Below are 19,540 nucleotides of genomic sequence, written 5' to 3'. Positions count from 1 at the left end.
TTGCTGTCATATATTGATTTTCATGAGCATTTATGCCTGTGAATTATGACTGAACAAAATATCACAATGTCATTAAATTATTATCACAAGCAGATGCTGCCCTCGCGAGCTGCTAGAGCAAGAGAAGCAGCAGCCACCAGATTTACATTCACCGGGTGGACACCAACAAATGATAGTGCTGTTTATAGCTGCTGATATTAAACTGAGTAACAACCAGACTGAACACTGCAGATGAACCTCAGTTCAGGTTTATTGTTCTATTGATTGACATAGGATGTCTATCTAGACTGCCCAGTTGGTGTACGACTGTTACTGAGAATGACTTCTTAACACACACACACACACACAAAACCAGAAGTTGTGCTATAGCTTTTCTTTCACTGCAGAATTCGTCTCATGGCTTCTGGGATCATTGGTCATATGTGAAAATTCTTTATTTTTATCCTCATGTGTTTTGTTCTGTATATTGGGCTCCAATAAAATTGAACTTGGACTTGATTTGACCCCTTCTGACAGTCAGTCATGCTCAGCAGGGGTGTTAAATCGTGGAAATACCACTTATAATCCATACCAGGAATTCATTGATTATTTCAGGTCCACAACAACAACTCATGTTCAATTTTTATTTTTTTTGCAGCCAGTAGGTCCTGCCTGTGTTCAGAGAACAGAGTTTTTACACTCATTATTTAAACAAATAAAGGAGTTTTATTAGATGCAGAGGCTGAAATTCAGTCACACCGCTGAAGCTTGTTGATGTAGTGACCTTGGCTCTTGGTTGTTAAAAGGAGGGACAGTTATCACAATTAATCCAAAGAAATATGTTTACCGATCTATTCCTGCCTCATGATTCACTAGAAACTATAAAACATTTTTTTTTTGTCTTTTATGTTGCAGTTTACAGTCTGGCAGCAGTATAAATGTATCTGAAATGTTAAAACTCAGCCCTGTAAAAGAGAATTAACAACGTGAACTCACACTAAATAAAAGATCTGAGCAAATTTAGTTCACCTCTCTTTAAGCTTCAGAAAAAACTTGACTGTTTGATTCGTTTTGGTCCCGCCAGGCTTTGGGTGTGCCCATTCAGCACTTAGACTGCTGCCTCCAAAAGACCATCATCTCAAGAAACATTACATTACAAGATGAACCATTTAGCATGGGTCATAATAGCAGTTTATGCAGCTGGAGGCAAACATGTAAATCTGTGTGCAGCTTTCCGTTGCAAAACTGTGGCTCCATCTCAAATCTTCATCTTTCTCCAGTAATCACACATCAGCCAGCAGCAGCTCCCCTTCCGGACAACCTACAGAAATAGCATCAGTACTCTGTGGCACTGGGAGGTGCCACTGTGTATACCGTTATATTTGAAACTACAGTATGTGGGTATTACCATGGAAACTGCAGAGAGCTGTCCAGATTACATACTGCATGTTGTTGAGGCTTGTGGTTCCAACGCATCAACAAGTCTTTGTTTTTGACACTAATGCGCCAGAAATGCGCTTCAAGCTATTTTTTTTTCTTTGGGTACCATTAAACATCCTAATGTGACTTTTAAAGAACTGTTATGATATGATTGCGAGTGTTCATAATAAGCTATTGTGGGTTAATAATGCTTGTACTGTAGGTGAAAATTTCATCCTGCCCCGGAGCTCGTGCTGTGTTTTTACAGCGTACTGCACCCTGGGGTGAATGAACTTGCGACCTCAGAGGGAATGGCATGTTAAAAAGCTTAAGTCCCTCTTGTGTGATTTCCTGTTGTACTGTGGGAGAAAAGAACTTGGGTCAAAGTCCATTTTCTTAGAATACACCACAGGGGAGAGAATAATAATGGTAGAAGATTAGAATTAAGACGAATATATCTATATAAATAAACAACAAAACAAATTCTTTAAATAAATGATGTCATTATTCTTTAACCGTAAAGGGGAGGGCGCATTCAACGGTTAAATCCTTTCAGCCAATAGCGTGCAGGCGCTGGCACCTCAAACGTTCGGGACACTGTGCTATGTTCAGGTGTAGTTGGATTTTCGCCACTTATGTATATGTTGTGTCACTTGTAAAACGCATGAAAGCCACTTGAAGTCACCACAGGGGTGTAAGAGCTTTTAACAGACGAAGAAGCAAATTGATTGGAACAGCTAATAAAAATGATTTATTTATTTTAAAATCCAGCCTGCAATTGTTTGTTCACATTTGAAAATGGGGGAGCCACATTAAGAGGCTGATTGAGTATATAAAGTGTTAAGGTAATTTATTGCGTGCAGTTTCAGTCATTTGATCCTTAACACAATGTAGAAGATTTGGCTTGATATCAGGGGAAAATGTAATCCTCTCATCAAAGGAATGTGATAGAAAAACATTGTGTGTGTATTTGAAACAAGCACAAATCCTAAAGAAACTGGAGAGATTTCTTGATATTCAGAAAAGTCTGAAGAATAAACTGGTTTTACTGATGAGAAGTTTGTGCTGTTCTTTGACAACTACTAAACAAAAGAAGAAACAGGTAGATATGCCATTTCTACTGCCTTGCACACAAAGCGTTTAACTATGGAAAATAAACAAATAATCAAACAAACAAAATAATGATGACTCAACTTAACTCTAAATTTCAAGTTGTTTTCTCAATTTCGAGTTATTTTCTCAGAAGTTTGAGTTAGTACGGCGAAATTTTGTGATAACACGAAATTTTGACTTGTGGATTGCATTTTTTTTTTTTTTTTTTTTTTTTTTTTGTGGCTAAAACAGGCTTCCATATTAAATGGATGAATTGGAATGAAGGGGAAAAAACAGATTGACGAAATACTTCTGGACTTCATACCGAAAGGAACGTTGAATTGCAAGTGTCCGAGGGGCCTTTGAACGCACCAGGGAGGGAGGACCTTGTCAGTATCAGCAGGCTGCTTCTCGGCCGTTCGACCTGATTACGGGTCCTTCGGAAAAAGGGAGACCACGGGAGGGAAACTCGCTACTTTGAGACCCTACTTCTGAGAGAGGTAAGGAAATAAATGTTTCTGTAATTACACTTATTCTGCTGGAGCTCCGAGTGGCTTCTACAGTTAAAAAAGCGTTTGAGACTTAAAGGAAAAGTAGTTAAGAAGCAGCGCCGCTTCGCGCTAAGGTTGATTTAAGAGTGATTTAAAAGCAGCACCTCGGCGAGTTGAAACCTGTTACTTGTTTAGAAGTTTTCCGGCGGTGTTTGAGGGTTTCGGTTATTTTTTATATAAAAAAGGAAAGGAAAAGGACAAATGGAGGACACACCTGTTTGTTTCCTCCAGCTATATCCTGGGGAAGATATTGTACATTACTGTTGCCTATCTACCCATAATATACTTCATTGCGCAATTTAACTAAATGGACTTTAACTGTGGAGCCTCGGAGCCAGTCTTTAATTGCTGTAAAAACTTCTTTCTCTTTGGGAACCTGTTTGACCACTAAGTGGATACAAGATGGTATCGGCTGCTTTTTTTTCTCCTCTTCTTTCTTTTAAGCAGGAATTCCTGGAAAGCTAAATTATCCAAATACTTTTATAATACCGAGGGAGTGGCCTTTTTTAAAATTTTTGTTATGTGGTGAGAGAAGTGTGCCCTTTTCCTCCTGCGCTAAAAAAAGACTGATTTTAAAAAAGAATACATTAGTCTGACCCGAGGAAATTCCTCTCTGTTAGTCACCACACCCTTGTTGTGCTGCTCGGCTTCTGTAGCGCAGACCCTCACATCTCAACAGCGACTTGTTCCCTTGTCTTGGCATGTTCACCATAACAAAACTGCACTGCCGGTATTTTGGGATTGCGCCAGAGTCAAACCTGCGAAAACTCTGCTATGCTTCAACTCAGCTGCTCCCATCTTTCGAGACTGACAGGCACACTCCGGATGTTGCACATAAGAATCCTCGAAAACGGCCAGTCCAGTGCGTGTTTGTGGTTGCAGCGTGAAAATATGTTTGTGCAAGAATGACCTCAATTTTTAACAGAACTGCTGACCCAGCAGGTAGTGGACAGAAGTGAAAGTGTTGTCCAGTGTGACAGGCAGTGTAGGGAAATGCAATGGAAATCCCCAATCTGAGGTACATATTAAATGATATGACTGTGTGAAGTGATGTAGTTCAGGCTGAAAAAGTAGTGATGTTGTTGTAGATGGTGGTGGGGATATATTGATAGGCAGGCAGGAAAGAGTACCCACACACAGGAATCCATGAGAGATTATGAAGTTCAAACATGGTTATTAGTTAAAGTTTTTCAAGGTTTTCTTATAATGCACTAGGATAAACCATGTAACCCAGATTAGACATTTATTACTGTTTGTATTGCACTGTTAATCATAACCAAAATTACAAGAGCTTAAGCAGTGTAAATATAATAATCGACTAGAAAGGCAAGGGCAGTAAAGTCTTCAGCCTTGGTGGTTTTTTAATTGCTGATCAAGCTGAGAGTTATTTCCTTGATTAATTGTTTGGTCTGTAAAATGTGGCATGCAAAGAGGTGGTGATGCTTATTGTCTCTGCTTGAAAGAGGATGATAAATCAAACTTAGTTTCTAATTAACTTTCTGTCAATCGACTGGTTACCCAATCCACTTATTAATCAGAAGCATAGACAGTATAAAGGACCCGTGTAGCTTCTGGATCTGAAAAGTGCCTTGAGCTTTTTTTGTGGCCAGCAGGGGGCGACTCCTCTGGTTGCAAAAAGACTTTTGGTTGTATAGACGTCTATGAGATATCAGCCCTCAGCTTCCTTCCTCTGTGAGCTCAGTAAATACTTTTCTGATGTCTTTATGGGCTCAGTCGCTAGTTTCAGTCGTTAGCTAGTGAGAAGGGATCTAACCAGAAAAAATTCACAATCCGGCGGTATGTTAATGTCATGGTGAACAATTCCGATCACGAACTGGTGAAATTTTCAGCCCGGCATGGTAATACCTCTGCTGAATCAACTGCTGGCTAGAACCCTGGTAACCATTTAGCTTCACAGTTGCATCCTCCTGTCACTCATCAGTTTTGGTGACGGTAAAATGCTCGACTTTAGGGGGACTACACCAAAAAAGGGGTGACATCTCAAGGGACTACACTTTTATTAGGCATTAACCATTAGTGGAACAGGCCTTGTTGAATAGTATTTAAGATGTCGTAGGATCCTTGAAAAATAACCAAAATTTCTTAAATTTTCAATTGATGAAACTGACAAAGGTGCATGTTTGATGTTTGTTTGTTTTTTGTTTTTTATTTTATTTTTTTAGTATGTGACCTTTTGCCTTCTTTTTCCAGTATTGAGGTCAGGCAGACAGCTGAATAGCTTTGTAGGTCATGAAAGCTTTCATGAAAGACTAATGTGGATCAAAAGCTGCATCTATGCCTTTATAGCCAGAGGTCCTTTCACCCTGGTGTTTCACCTCGTTTTGTTCCTCTTGGCATTTGACTGACCTGCTCTGCTATATTTTACTTTTCAACGATTGATTGCGGCAGCCTGACCTTTAGGGAGCACACTACTAGGTCTCAATAAAAACCTAACAAACAAAAACTTAGGAGGTTGGTGCTGAAAAAGAGGAGGTTTGTTTGTTAGCAATTCAGTTCTTCCATCTGTTCTTCTCTGCTTTAACTTTCAGTGGAGAGTTTAAGGATTTTTTGTTGTTGTTGTTAAACTATGGGTACTTATCTGTCAGTGCTTCAAAGTATTAGTGTGGGCAACTTTCCATCAGCAGTAATCTCCAAGAAGGCCAGTCCTTCTGGAAACTAATCAGACTGCAGTTTGTTTTACACATTAATGTCAAAAAACATCACTTTAGGTGCATACGTTTTTCTGTTTTCTAGTCATTTGACTGACAAACATAGCTACATGGAAGATTGCATGTGTTGGATGTGGGGTGTACCACACACTGGCAGCATGTAGACAAAACAAATCCACTGGGTTAAAAAAATAAAAAAAAAATCTGGGAGTGTTTCCTGTTTAGATTTTGGGGTTTGTGGTTTCAGGAAGCCTTAAAAGGGTAATGTAAACATTTTTTTTTTTTTTTCTGAGGTACTTCAGAAGCACTGCCCTGTCAGACTCTCATAGTCTGCTCCATGTTGAATTGTTCCCCTTTGGCAAATTGCTCAGATTGATTCTGTATTTTTGTTACAGCATAAGGTTTGGCTGCTCTCTGGTCAATGTGCTTTCAGCTGGTGTCAGTGGTTATCAGTTAATGATTTCTCCTGCTTTTGTCTGTCTTATGTAATAACAACTGCATATGTTTGGACTGTCTTCCCAGCATAAATAAGTCATTTTAAATAAGTCACCTTTACACTGTATGGCCAAAAATGATAAATTAATCTAGAAAATCAATAATGAGCATAATAGTTATTTGCAACCCTCAGTTAATATTTTAATTGAATCCTAATAGCTGTGCAATAGGAGCTTCAGTTTTTAGTGTAATTAGACTGCAGCTATTAACTGGATGTATCTTTTCAGAAAAAGTTTGGCTGCCGGCAGAAAAAAAAATTTTGTGATTCATTCTTGTCAGCTACAGATCATAAGACATCTTTGGCTTGTAGTTGTTTTTGCCTTTAGTTACTTCCAAATGTTGATGGCCAAACCTAATAAGAGCTGATGAGCTATTTCAAAGGATTCAGAGTCAATACTAGATTTGGTAAAACGCCCTCGTTTCTCACACAGCTTCACAGACTGACAGGACAGATGAGAGACACCGTTGAAGGGTTGACTCTTTAGAGGCTGCGTGCATGTGTCAGCTCTCATTTTCAGATTTCGTGTGTGTGTGTGTGTGTGTGTGTGTGTGTGTGTGTGTGTGTGTGTGTGTGTGTGTGTGTGTGTGTGTGTGTGTGTGTGTGTGTGTGTGTGTGTGTGTCAGAAAGAAGCAGGGATGCAGCGCCCTAAGGATGTGCAACATTAGCTCCCTGATGGTGACATCACACTGCAACACAGAGAGGGAGAGCGCGAGGGATGGGATGAGATGAGGGCCGATTGAGAACAAGAGCCTGGAGGAGGATGGGTAGAATGGAGGAGCTAACAGAGCAAACAGAGTTAGGAACAGGGTGCAATCTTGTCAGTTCCTTCGCCATGGCGAGCTGAGGTAGTGCGTGTCTGTGCATATGCACACTTTATAAGCCTGGAAAGCAGAAACACAGTTCTCATTTCTATCCAAGTCCTGATTAGCTACGTTCCCAAGTCAGCTCATGACTGATTCAAAGATTTGTTTATTTTATACTAGTGGAATATTAATCAAAGACCTAGTTATTACGCTTTAATGCTTTTAAGTTTCGCCATATCTTTTGCTATTGCTGCAACTCATGTTCTAGTTTTGACCATAGCGCCTCTCTTTCCTTCCCTCCCTCCAGCTTTCTGACTTTTTTGGTTGTACTGCAACCAGGAGGCAGTTGAAAGGATAATTCTGTGTGATATTTCTCTCTTTCGTCCTCTGCTCTCCACTGAGTTGTGTGCACTGTGATAAATTGGGTTGGGTGAGTCTCAATGGCTCTGTCCTATTTTGGGCTCCAGCTAGGTTCTCTGACTTCAGCTGCTTCCCTGGCCTGGATCTTGAGCAGCCACTTCTGGTCTTAAGGTTGATTCAACCTTGAAAATTTACCTCAACTTTAATTTCCTTGCTAGAATTGCTGTAACCCAAATTCAAGGGGGTTAATAGTAGCTTTACAACATTTCTTCCTGGCTGTCATGTTTAGTTCAGTTCTCATTTATTTCAAATTTACATTTTAGACATCACACAGTTAATCAATAAACTAATTTTCACATTGATCGACTCTTAAAAAGAAGAATGATCATAGAAAATTTAGTGGGGTTTTTTGGGGGGTGGAGCCTGGTAGGCAGAAAGTTAGACGGATGTTGTGCGTTTAGAAGAAAAGTGTGAGGGGTGTTGAAAGTAGGTGAGAGATTCCTCATGGCTTATGTCCTCCCACATTTTTACACAGTCAGACAGGGCTGTGTGTGAGCACTTAGTGACCCGTCATTAATCATCACATGGAATGCACATTTTTGCTTTAACGAACCACTGTGTCAGTATCTGAACCGCTAATACCCAGCTAATATTTTTCTTCAACAACTGTTTGTTCATGCATCACCTGGAAGTGTACAGACAGTTTACAGTTAACAGGGCTATGCTGTGCTGCTTTCCAAGGAAAAGGAAAACACGGGAGATGTATTTGGTCACACGGAGGACCTGCTGAGTGGTGAAAACCTGTCATCAACTAATTCTGTATTTATTTTCTGCCTTTGTTCAGATCCTCCTGGTAGTCTCTTTTAGTGAAGATCAGAGGTGTGGTATACAGGAAGTACAGGAACTCACATAATTTAGATTTTTCTCTTCGCACTCAGATTAAATACGTTTCTGCCCCTTTCCTGTGTGTTTGAGTCAGAGTTGATGGAAAGTGGGGTTGTTTTTACAGATCTTCAGTCATATTCACAGATTTGTCCTGAGTCACCCCAGTGTTGGATTGCCTGTGTAGGCCAGTGTTCTCTCAGGTCTTCAGTCTGAGATTGTGCGCTGGTATTTTGGAGGACATCCAGCAGGTGACATGACTAACAGGAATGTACAAAGCATGATAATGCCTGTGGCATGTTTCTGCATAGGGGAGGTAAACATGCACATTCCTCAAGCTCTCTGCTTGAGGTACTGGTGACACATTAAATGTGATTAATATATTTTATGTTTAACGATTTAACTATCAAGCTAACTGTTATATAGCTTGATATATACAGCCCATAGCTCTAAACTTCAAAGTACTAAACTTGAAAGAGGTAGAATTACTGTCTCTGGCAGCAGAGTGTTGGTTTTAATGAGAGTGATTTCTTTCTCAGTATGTTGTCTCTACAAACTTTGTCAACTTTTGCCACACATGCTATTGTATCATTAAGTTAACATAATGATTTTTTTTTTGTTGTTGTTGTTTTTTGTTGCACCCACATTGCGTGTCTCTAGAGGAGAACTTTGAGAGTGGGACGGACAGAAGATGCAGATGGAGAGTGGGGGTGGGGTTGCATAAGTCGAAGAGTTTATTCAAGGGGAGATGCAAACACTGCCACAGTTTTTCGGAGGAAGCACTTTATGTAACAACATCAGACTGTGTCATTATAAATGATATTGTCTTAGACTTTCCCTTTTTGAAACTCAATTGTAAGAATACATACTTTAAGAGACTGATAGACCACCCAGCCCTAATCATTGTCAAAATTAAAAATTACATTAGTGAATGAATTTGTTCAAATAAATGAGGGGCTGCATAATATACACAGGTAATGTTCATTATATGGTTATGAGAGACAAAACCTGGTTTATGATGATATTTTGATATTTTAAGAATAAAATATTGAAGTTCAAATCATCATTTAAAGGGGAACCCATTTCAGCTCCGATGGTGTTGAGTTCTGCAGTATCAGTTAAGTGAAACAGCTGCCTATTACCAAAAATCAAAATGCAGCTTCACAGTTGCTTCACCCACTCGCAGTGCTGTGTTTTTCAGCAGAGCACAGCAGGGTGATGCACAGCAGCTGGCACACTCGAGACATCAAGAAAAGGGAATGGAAATCCACTGTGGCATGTAGAGATCTATGTGATTAAAAGTAGGGATTTTGATAGTCTTTAAGATTAGGCATGAGCTGGTCAGATGATGACTATCTTTTGGGGAAGAATAAAGAACTAAATCACATTTCTTCTCAAGCTTTTTTTGAATTTCTAATCACACGATTAGTTGTGTGCACTGTTTTTGCTCTGATTTTAGACTGAAAACGCTCATCAGAAATGGCCATCATATCGCTGCTGTGACTGTGTCTTTCAGAATGTTTGTCTGCTCTGTTATTCTTTCCCTACCAAGCTCTTCAGTTCAATAACTTTCAACTTCAAGATTGCGTTACATTAAGCGTTGGCCTTACTGTTTCACAACCAATAATTTTGCTTAGTTCATTTGGGCTGGGGTAGTTTGGACATTGTTGAAATAGATGTATTGATGAGATTTATCCAGCTCATTAAATAAAGCAGATCATAAGCCAAAATGAAGTTTTTTTTCACAATATAAAACCAGTTCACTGTCTGCTGCTGTGCATGCTAATAAATTAAATGGTGCAGTATGTGCAGGGTTGATGTGAATGCGTTGAATTTGTGGATCCATGTGATTAAAGGTCAGCTGATACTAAAAGAAGAAAAAGATTTTTCATCTTAGTCCCTCTCCGGTGTTTACTGACAAGTTTTGTGGGGTTTTTACCCCCCACCACCTGTAATGAACAAGACTGGCTAATGTGTTACCCCTGCAGGTGTGAGTCACAACCTGCCAGGAAGGAGAAATGAGGGAGAAAGAGCCATCTGTGCTGCATGTGCAGGAAATGAGAACTTTGTCCTTTGCTACTCCACACAGGGCAAATATTATGCAAGACAGGATCATTCATCCTAAGACACGTGTGAACATGCACATTGATATGACCTGTTTGAGGCTGGTGTGCTCAGACAGTCTCTACATGTGTACTGTGTCTCATCACTCAATATATGTTGCCGTCCGATTCTTCTTGAGCTTGGCGTTTGGCTCTGTTCATTTTATTCAATGGTGATTTCAGTACCACAGCCAGTTTTCTACATTTCAGAGTACTTTTCATCATACATCCAGAATTTTGTGAGCAGTAAAGTTTACTTGGACTCAGAGATTAAGCACCAAAATCAAAACTGTTAAAGAGCTAGGCCACTGTGACATCACATCCATCCCATTCTTGTAAATGTGATACATTCAAAGCACACTTGCTGATTGTTGAAAATATCATAACATAGTGTCATAATAAGACTATAGTGGTCTGAAGGTGAGATTTCTTGCAGCATTTTCTTTTGCTTTTTATGAGGTTAATGTTGTAGTTTAATTATAATTTAAGAGTCTTAGATGCAGCTACATTTACTTCCAAACCTACAGCCAGTTTAGAGTCATCAATTAACCTAACATGCATAACTGTGGGAGGAAACCCATACAGGAGCAGGGAGAATGGCCTTAGTGCAGTGGTTAGCATGGACAATGTTAACTACTGTACCACAAAAACAGAGCTTTCTGACTTCAGGAAAAATAAGAGGTGGTACTGGTAAGTAAAGCTTATTTGAACTGACCCAGTGGGAGAAACTCAGTGAGGAAGAATCGTGGTCAAGTCTGCAGTCTTTGCTCCTTCAATCACTACCATTTTGTTTCTTACCAGAAAGTCTCTTTAAGGAATCTAAAAGATAAGCGAGAAAGGTGAGTGACAATAACACTGGCAGGCCTTGACACCACCCATGCCTAAGGATGGCATGTGCTCCTAAGTTGAAAAATGTAGGAGTACATAAATAACTTTTGGGTGTGATGAAAACTGATCAAATTTCCCCTTGTCTTACCTTCTGAAACACACCTCACTTCACTACTCATCTCCGAGAAGACTCCCCTTGTGGTCAGTGTGGTTATCTTTACTTACTATTGTATTCATTGATTTGTTTTTGATTTTGCATAATACATGAGAAAAAATGCAGATGTTATATCTATGAATATTTTATAACAGTGTATGGTATGAATATTGTATGAGGGTTTAAGTGAATTGTTTCTACCCACTTTCTAAGGGTAATGGAACACACCTGATATGTAACTCTTATTTAGGGAACAAGTCCTTGGAGTGCCTGCTCCTGTCCTTGTCCTGGCACAGTATGCACACACAGACACATTAATGCAAAGTAAAGGGGCCATTATCCCCACTAAGCGCCATTTGCTGCCACTGTCACAGTGGGGAGCCTTCTGTGAGTGCCGCGTTCATCAATATGCCGCATTATTTTATCACAGCACAAAATCTGCAGGACTAGCCCCATTTTTCTGAAGCTTTCTGGGGCTACGCTGTAGCTCCTAGTCACGTGGGCATGTGTTTCTTTATGAGTTTGTGTGTGTCTTCCCTCTGGCAGTGACAGTATGATGTATGGAGGAGCAGCAGCCTGCTATCACAGAGAACAGGTGGCTCTCTCCAGAGACAAACTGACAACACACTGTCCTGATTTAATGTGCAGAAGAAAAAAGAAAATGGAACAATCGTCTTTTTATTCTCTTGTTTAAGAAAAAAAAAAAAAAGGTAGCTGTTGTTGCTGTGAGGGAGGGTGAATGACTGAGGTCCACAACATGGAGGACTAAAATGAAGGCTCTTTAGGGGTCAGTGGTTAATTTAAGTAGGCTTTCTGAAGCTATTAGAAAATATTATTACAGTTAACTGCTGTAACAATTTAATTGGCTTCAGTTTTTATCAAGGTTTTGTGTCCACAATGACATGGCAGTCCATCCACAGCCCTTTTTTATTTTAAAGAAACTTTTTTTTAATGTATGTTGTTCCACTTCCCACCCAGAAGTAGAAGTAGAACTTCCATGGAAAAAAATTGTAACATCAGCAAAGTATTAACAGTTTTCTGTTTCACATGTTAAGATTTAAAAACCCAGCGATGTTTCAAGATGACTGCCAAGCACCCAGACTTGTTTCTGAAAGGAGCTAGACATCATGCCTCTGATGCTGGGATGCTGGCATGCCGTGTGAAAACACACTGTGGTGGCATTATGCCATTTTTGTTTGGCTCAGTATGAACTAGCAAAGGCAACATAAAGACAGGTCTTCTTTGCTGCATAGACCATCATTTCTGTCTGAAAGAGTCTAATGTTTACTTAAACATGTGCTCCGATTTCTTGCATTCTGAGGTGCCTTTCTGCTTATTATTCAACTGGAATTGTCATTACTATTTATGTGGACCTTTTCTCTTGTTTGGTCATTTGGGAGCAGGGGAAATAAGCCCAGAGCACAGAGATATTATCACCTTTTAAGTAACAAAACAGTTATTTAACACAACTTCCAACAAGTCCAAAAGGTCATTCTCGTGTGTTGGTTTGACCTCCTGAGGGAAATGTCTGATTCTTTAGGAGCTAAACTCTAACTACTGTGTTCACCAGGTACTGTAGATTCTATTTGGTGTTGAGCAGGAAGAATTCATTCAGTTTTTACCATCAAAGATGACCATGTAAGAGCGAGTGGAAAATTAATGCTGCAGGTCATAAAACCAAAACAACTGGCATTGCTGAGGGGAACAGCAGAGTGTGGTGATAATTCTTCATTGGTTCATCACCTCAGGTGACTAGTTTAATCAGTTACCCTCATCAGTTATTGCTTAAAGTGTGTGTGTGTGTGTGTGTGTGTGTGTGTGTGTGTGTGTGTGTGTGTGTGTGTGTGTGTGTGTGTGTGTGTGTGTGTGTGTGTGAGAGAGAGTGAGCGAGTGATTGCAGAGGTTTTGATCCTAATCATGGTCCAGGTAGTTTGAGGCTGGTGGAAGCTGATGCTGCTGGCAAGCAGCCATTATGTTGTCTCATCTCCGGCCGCCTTCCCTCCATTATTGTCAGCTCGTGGGAGATGGCTATTGATCTGTGTGTGTGTGTGTGTGTGTAAGTGTTTGTGTGTGGCCATCGCTTTTTCTCTCTCTCTCTCTGACTAGCTGCATTTCACTCACATGTATACATTTTTTCAGGGATGAAAGAGAAATCTGTGCAGTATAGCAGTGTCAGACCCAACCAGTGAGAGCTGTATGTCACTTGGCCACAGGGATGCAGACATGACATGTGAAAGGTCATCATAAATGTGATTGTAGCACAGAGGTCATGAGTGTACAGCACCATGTAGACCACCAGTGCTGCAACTAGAGCTGAACCTAAATATCTGGCTATTAGTTTGCTGGGTAGGTATTTAAGGTTGGGTGTTTGAACGATCTTGTGTCCAACTTAAACCTCTGTCAACTTTTTTTTTTTCCTCACCTAACAGCAAAATGTTTTTCATCAAATTGTCATCAATCTTTTCCCCAAAGTGGGAAGCCTTGCTCTCCCTTTATAGGCTTACCTAAAGTGCAGCTCTAAAACAGAATTTGACCATTTATTTCTTTTTTCTCCTCACTCTTAATTTCTAGTTATTTTTTCACCTCCCTCCCCAGTTCAATACCTGTCTCAAACTTTAACTTGTATAGGAATGTTCAAAGTGTGTTCTGTTTTGTAGATGGCTGCAATCAGAAAGAAACTGGTGATAGTTGGAGATGGTGCTTGTGGGAAAACCTGTCTGCTGATTGTCTTCAGTAAGGACCAGTTCCCTGAGGTCTACGTTCCCACTGTGTTTGAGAACTACATCGCTGACATTGAAGTTGATGGCAAACAGGTATGCTGTATTTAAAATATCTGCTTTTGGTTTGAAAACTATGAATAATTTAAAGTATTGAAACAATACAATAAGTTTGATGTTCTTGTACTTGTAATAACTTTCCTTCACTACAGATTAGTTTCCTTTTGACATTTATTACTGATTTTATTGTATTTATTTGTTTAGAAAGTTAACACAGAGCATTTTTTTTTTTAAAGGTGGCTCTCCACCATTTGGCATGTGATTCTTAAAAAATGTCAGTGTCTAGTTGGAGCTCCTTGTTGCTGTTTGTTTTTAGACATTCAGAAGTTCTTAGCATAGAGACATTTCCCATCTAAGCTTCTCATGTGGTGCCATTTGAAAAGTAGTTAGGTTGCCATTATTACTGAAAATCAGGATAAAGAAGAGAAAAGTCCTGTGGTTTGAGGCCTATTGTTCTCATTTATTGACTGAAAGTGTATGGAGGGATACAAGTTTGTAATAATGGAGTGAAGATTGAATATATTAGTGTGTATAAATTGATAATATTACCAATCATAGCAGCTGTTTTACCTTACTCTTTCTTAAATCTTATTTTAAACTGTGGGTTTTTGCTTGTTATGGACAATGAGTACAGTGATGTGCCTCTTTTACTTAAGTAAAAAACGTAAGTGCTAGAGCTATTCCTCAGAACAGCCAGGTTTGTGTGACACTCTTTGACCGTGTTGGTTGTGGACCACATCCCATTAAAGTTGACGACAGTGCCTGCTCTGAGAAAAAATTGGGGCCGTTTCATTGTTATAAAGCCACAGATCTCCAACCAACAACAGGAAATGGATCAGTGCCACCTTCCTGTGCAAGGTCAGGACCCCTCTCCCAATACATCATGACTAATGTCCCGTTTCCTGTTCCCTTTTCCTGTGCCGCAAACTCAGGGATCAACCGGTTGAGGTTTGGCCTTAATATGTTGACTCCACTGTAGTTCTCTCAGCTGTTGCACAAAGATTTTTAAATGAACTATTTGATGCATTGAAATGTTGTATAAATTTGAGCAACTGTTTGACTTACAGCTGCTGCCTACTTATTAATCTTTCATCATACTGAGTTGTGGTTAAAGTTAATAAGAAAAAAGGTTTCTCTTGGGAAGCTGACTCCTGAGAGACATCTACTGGTAAAAGAATCTAAAGGCAGCTGATTGAGATTTATCCTGGCTTGAAGTTGTTTATCTTACAGCAGATTATGCATTATAGCTCATTAAATATTGAAAATATCTTTCCTGTGGTAAACTGTAAGTGCTGTGTCTATGCAGTCTTGGCAGGCTGAGAAGCTTGTGAGCCAACAAGAAATATGTCAGATGTAAGAAAAGTCCAGGTGGATTGCTGAGATCCTGTCGTTGCACTCTGTAGTCAAATCAGGTTGTACTCAGTTGTTCCAGCTGTGGTAAGAATACTGCAAATGAAATCAGCAGAAGGATAAAATGGATCAAGATTACCGTTTAATCCACAGACAGTTTTAGTTTGTACTTACAAAAAGTAATCATTTCCCTATGAAGTGACACTTCTAAGCTACTGTGCATTAAACATTCCTATATGGTGCTTTGTGGTTGCAACCCCTGCTGACCTGTAGCAAATTATTTTTGCAGGGCTTTTCTTTTATCTAGAGCAAGCCAGGCACTGAGGGACTTCTAACACTTTGATTAACAGCTGAAATCCTGTGGGAACCACCTCCACCTCTGCAGACTTGCTATTTAGGCCCAATAGCGGAGGAATGAATTGTTCTCATCTCATCATTTTCCTTCCTCAGTCCAATGAGATTGCTTCTGTTTTTGTTGTTTATACTCTGTTTTTGTATTTTATTGCTTCTGAGTTTATGTGGCTGAGGTCGCTTGCAACACTTGTTTTGTTCTGTCTTCCTCTCTCAGGTCGAGTTGGCATTGTGGGATACAGCAGGTCAGGAAGACTATGACAGACTGAGGCCTCTCTCCTACCCTGACACAGATGTAATCCTCATGTGCTTCTCCATCGACAGCCCCGACAGTTTAGGTAAGGTTTCAGTGAATTCATCACTTCTCCCCAGTTAAGAAATTTTTTCTGAAATCAAGAAGCAAAGTCGCACAATCCGTAAGAGATTGATGTATTATTTTTGTAAGATTGTTTTGCAACAAAGGTCCCCTGGCTGGGAAATGTTCCAGATTTTACCTGTTCATAGGGCTAATTGTCCTACATAGGTTTTTTTCCCCCTTGCCAATTACTGTTTCTTTCCCCATAACAATTCTTCTTCTTTTTTTTTTTTTTCTTTTGTTCTTCATGTGTGTAAACTAGATAAGTTGTTGGTATCATAACATACTGGTGCATTTCCAACTTCCACTGTAATGAAGCCATGACATGACAGTTTGAAATGCACTACGTTGCATTAATATGTACGTACACACACACACACACACACACACACACACACACACACACACACACACACACACACACACACACACACACAAGATTACAAACTCTCTGCCAAAGATTTTGAGGAAAGAAGTAGAGACATCAGCAGACCTCTGTGTAACTGCACATGCTTTGGTAGACATGGACAGAGGGGATGTGCAGACTGCAGTGGGTTCACAGTGCATCGGGAACGGTGGATGAGGAAAAGGAGACTTAGACATATTTCTTCAGAAAGGTTCTGAGCCAGATGTCTCTTTTTATACAGCTACTTCTACCACCACAGCATCTCCTCAAGGTCTCAGCAGGGTACTTCTTTGATAGTACTTAAGTGCTGTGCAAAGCTTGGCAGAGCGTCACTGTCTGTGGGCTTGTTTAAATATGTGGAACAACTGATAATGTGGACTACTCTTGTTTACTTTAGTGGTGTTGTCAGTCCTTTAACTTTGCCCCGGCCTCAGAGAAGACAAGCATCATAAAATACTGTACATTTTTTTGTAGAAAAGGTTGTAACTGTCCATGAAAGCCATTGTTTGTGCTTCTCATCCATGTTGCTTTAATAATTGTTGTCATGGATGAAAGTCCTACTCTCTCAAAATTTCATCTACATTCAGAGAAAATTGCTTGTTTTGTAGAGCAAGTATGTGTCACCGGCTATCAGTGATTCTTCTTTTTTTTTTGTACAGTCACAAGGGAGCCTAACAACTGTCCTAGTACATGAGGAAAAGGTTGGTGATGGACTATTCCATGAAATCTATATTTTTTTTTTCTTTATTCTTTCAGAGAACATTCCTGAGAAATGGACACCTGAAGTGAAACACTTTTGTCCAAATGTCCCAATCATCCTCGTGGGCAACAAGAAGGACCTTAGGAATGATGAACACACACGCAGAGAGCTGGCCAAGATGAAACAGGTCTGTGATTTTTATCCTCCTGCCCGGTATAAAGCTGGAGGACATGTCATCATACTGTCTCTGTGAAGTTTTACCTTTCCAGTCCAGAGACTCCAAAACCACAAGGATTTGAGCCATGAAATTTGGGATGTGTACTCTTTACTCTTCAAAGATGTGCAAAGCAGTATTTGTCTGTTCATTTGGGAAAAATAGTTATGCTGAAGGGTTTTCTGTTATGAAATGTTATCCAGACTAATAAAATTTAATATTTTCATTAATGGTGGGAGGATATCTCCATCAGTGATCAGCTGTGTTAAAGGCAACATAATCTCTCAAATTTACTCTCACTGGATAAATGTTCACACACGACCACTGAAATTTTAACTCCCTTTCTGTATATGAAACCGCAGGAACCAGTAAAACCTGAGGAGGGAAGAGACATGGCCAACCGCATCAGTGCCTTTGGCTACCTGGAGTGCTCAGCCAAAACCAAGGATGGTGTGCGGGATGTGTTTGAGATGGCGACCAGAGCAGCTCTGCAGGTCCGCAAGCGTAAGAAGAGGGGTGGCTGCCAGATTCTGTGAAAGGCCATAAGTGTGTTGGCCACTCAGCACCTGAGGGAGGACCCCCCCCCAAAAAAAAAAAAAAAAACACACAGAGCAAACCTAGAGAAACCTTAAATCAATGGCTTCCATGGACTTCGCAGATGCAGATATGCCACTGGCAAATATGAGAGACTGACACGCCTGTTTAAAAGCAAAACAAATCAGCCTTTTTTTAAAAGCCATTTCCTCTGCAGCTCAAGCTCAGTTATTGCTTCTTTTCTTTATTTTTCTCCACCAGTACACAAGCCTATTTGTTTGAAGGACCAGCCCTATACTTTACTTTTATATGTATGAATGTATGTTTGTATTTATATGTGCATATACTTTATGGCCACTGTGTTATTTTTGTTTACAGAGAAGGCGCTTGTGGATTTTCTCTCATAGCTATGAGCTGCAGACAGTTTTACATTTGCTGTTTCCTCTGCTTCTCTTGAACATGTGTGTATACCACTTAGTCTCCTTTTATACATCAGCTTCAGACCTGCTCCTTAATCTTTTTGTCAGACAACAATTTATTTTAGACCCCGAAAATTCTATTTCACCAAGTGCTGTGTCAGCGGAACTCTGTTTTCCACAGCTTTCACTTCTGACACAAAGGACTAAATTTAGAGCCTATTCACACTGCATTAATCCACTGAAACCTACATAAAGTGATGCAGGAGTGACTCTATGGAGAGGTTTTGGACTGCACCTTGGTCTGTCTCACACTCTCTCTCTTGCTGTCTCTCCATGGCGATGGCTTAAACTGGCACTGCAGACAGTGGTCTATTGTCTTGGACACAATATGCGCAGTCGTGCTCACTCTGGCTCTGGCAGACGTCACCAATGCTTTTCCCCCCGATGAGTCGTGCCTGCACTGTTTCAGGTCCAGTATACAGTCATCTCACATCACTGTGTACTGGACTTACTGAGGATGAATGCACACAGTATACAGTCATATTAATATTATATAACACTGGCCCGTTCTGTGCATAAAGGTTTGAATAAAGTAGCTGACAACTAGAATATCAGCTCAAGCATTGTCATTACATGGTGTTTAATAGCCCTTTATTTGACACTGTAGGGATCTTCTTTGAGTTGTGATTTGGCAAATAACCAGTGTCTGATTAAAATGTTTCTCTTGAGCAGCCCCTAAAGATGGTATAAATGGCGCCACGTAGTGTAGACAGAGGCAGTGATTGAGAATAACACTGATGTCTTTTGGTTAAAAAGATTTTATGCCAATGTGACACAAGTATACAACTGAATTGGAATAAAAAGCATATTGAGGAGGGGGGAACCACAGGTTAAGCATGTGCTTCTCCATCATGACTAAAAGTAAAGTAGTACAGTGTGAAGTCTGTATTCACTCTTAGCCAGAAAAAGTCCTGAACACACTGTTGGTGTATTACATCTTATCAATATTCATCTTGCCACAATCACAAAAGCAAGATGTTCTTCCATCCAATATGTTCAGATCCTCTAAGATCAGAATGTAGTGGGTTTATATCTGGTC

The 19,540-nt window shown here is 40.0% G+C and overlaps 1 protein-coding gene across 1 annotated transcript; it reads left to right on the top strand.

Moving 5' to 3' along the window:
* The first annotated feature begins 2,832 nt into the window (after positions 1-2,832).
* LOC115782832 (rho-related GTP-binding protein RhoA-D) lies at positions 2,833-18,117 on the top strand. The gene is made up of 5 exons (XM_030733287.1): positions 2,833-2,990; positions 13,993-14,148; positions 16,031-16,151; positions 17,331-17,461; positions 17,851-18,117. Exons 2-5 carry the CDS (start codon positions 13,993-13,995, stop codon positions 18,022-18,024), a joined length of 582 nt encoding a protein of 193 aa, XP_030589147.1. The 5' UTR covers positions 2,833-2,990; the 3' UTR covers positions 18,025-18,117.
* Positions 18,118-19,540: the final 1,423 nt, after the last annotated feature.

Source organism: Archocentrus centrarchus, chromosome 7 (genome assembly GCF_007364275.1).
Source record: "Archocentrus centrarchus isolate MPI-CPG fArcCen1 chromosome 7, fArcCen1, whole genome shotgun sequence".
Classification (NCBI taxonomy): Eukaryota; Metazoa; Chordata; class Actinopteri; order Cichliformes; family Cichlidae; genus Archocentrus; species Archocentrus centrarchus.
The sequence above is the reverse complement of the archived record's forward strand: the minus strand, read 5'-3'. Positions and strand labels throughout refer to the sequence as shown.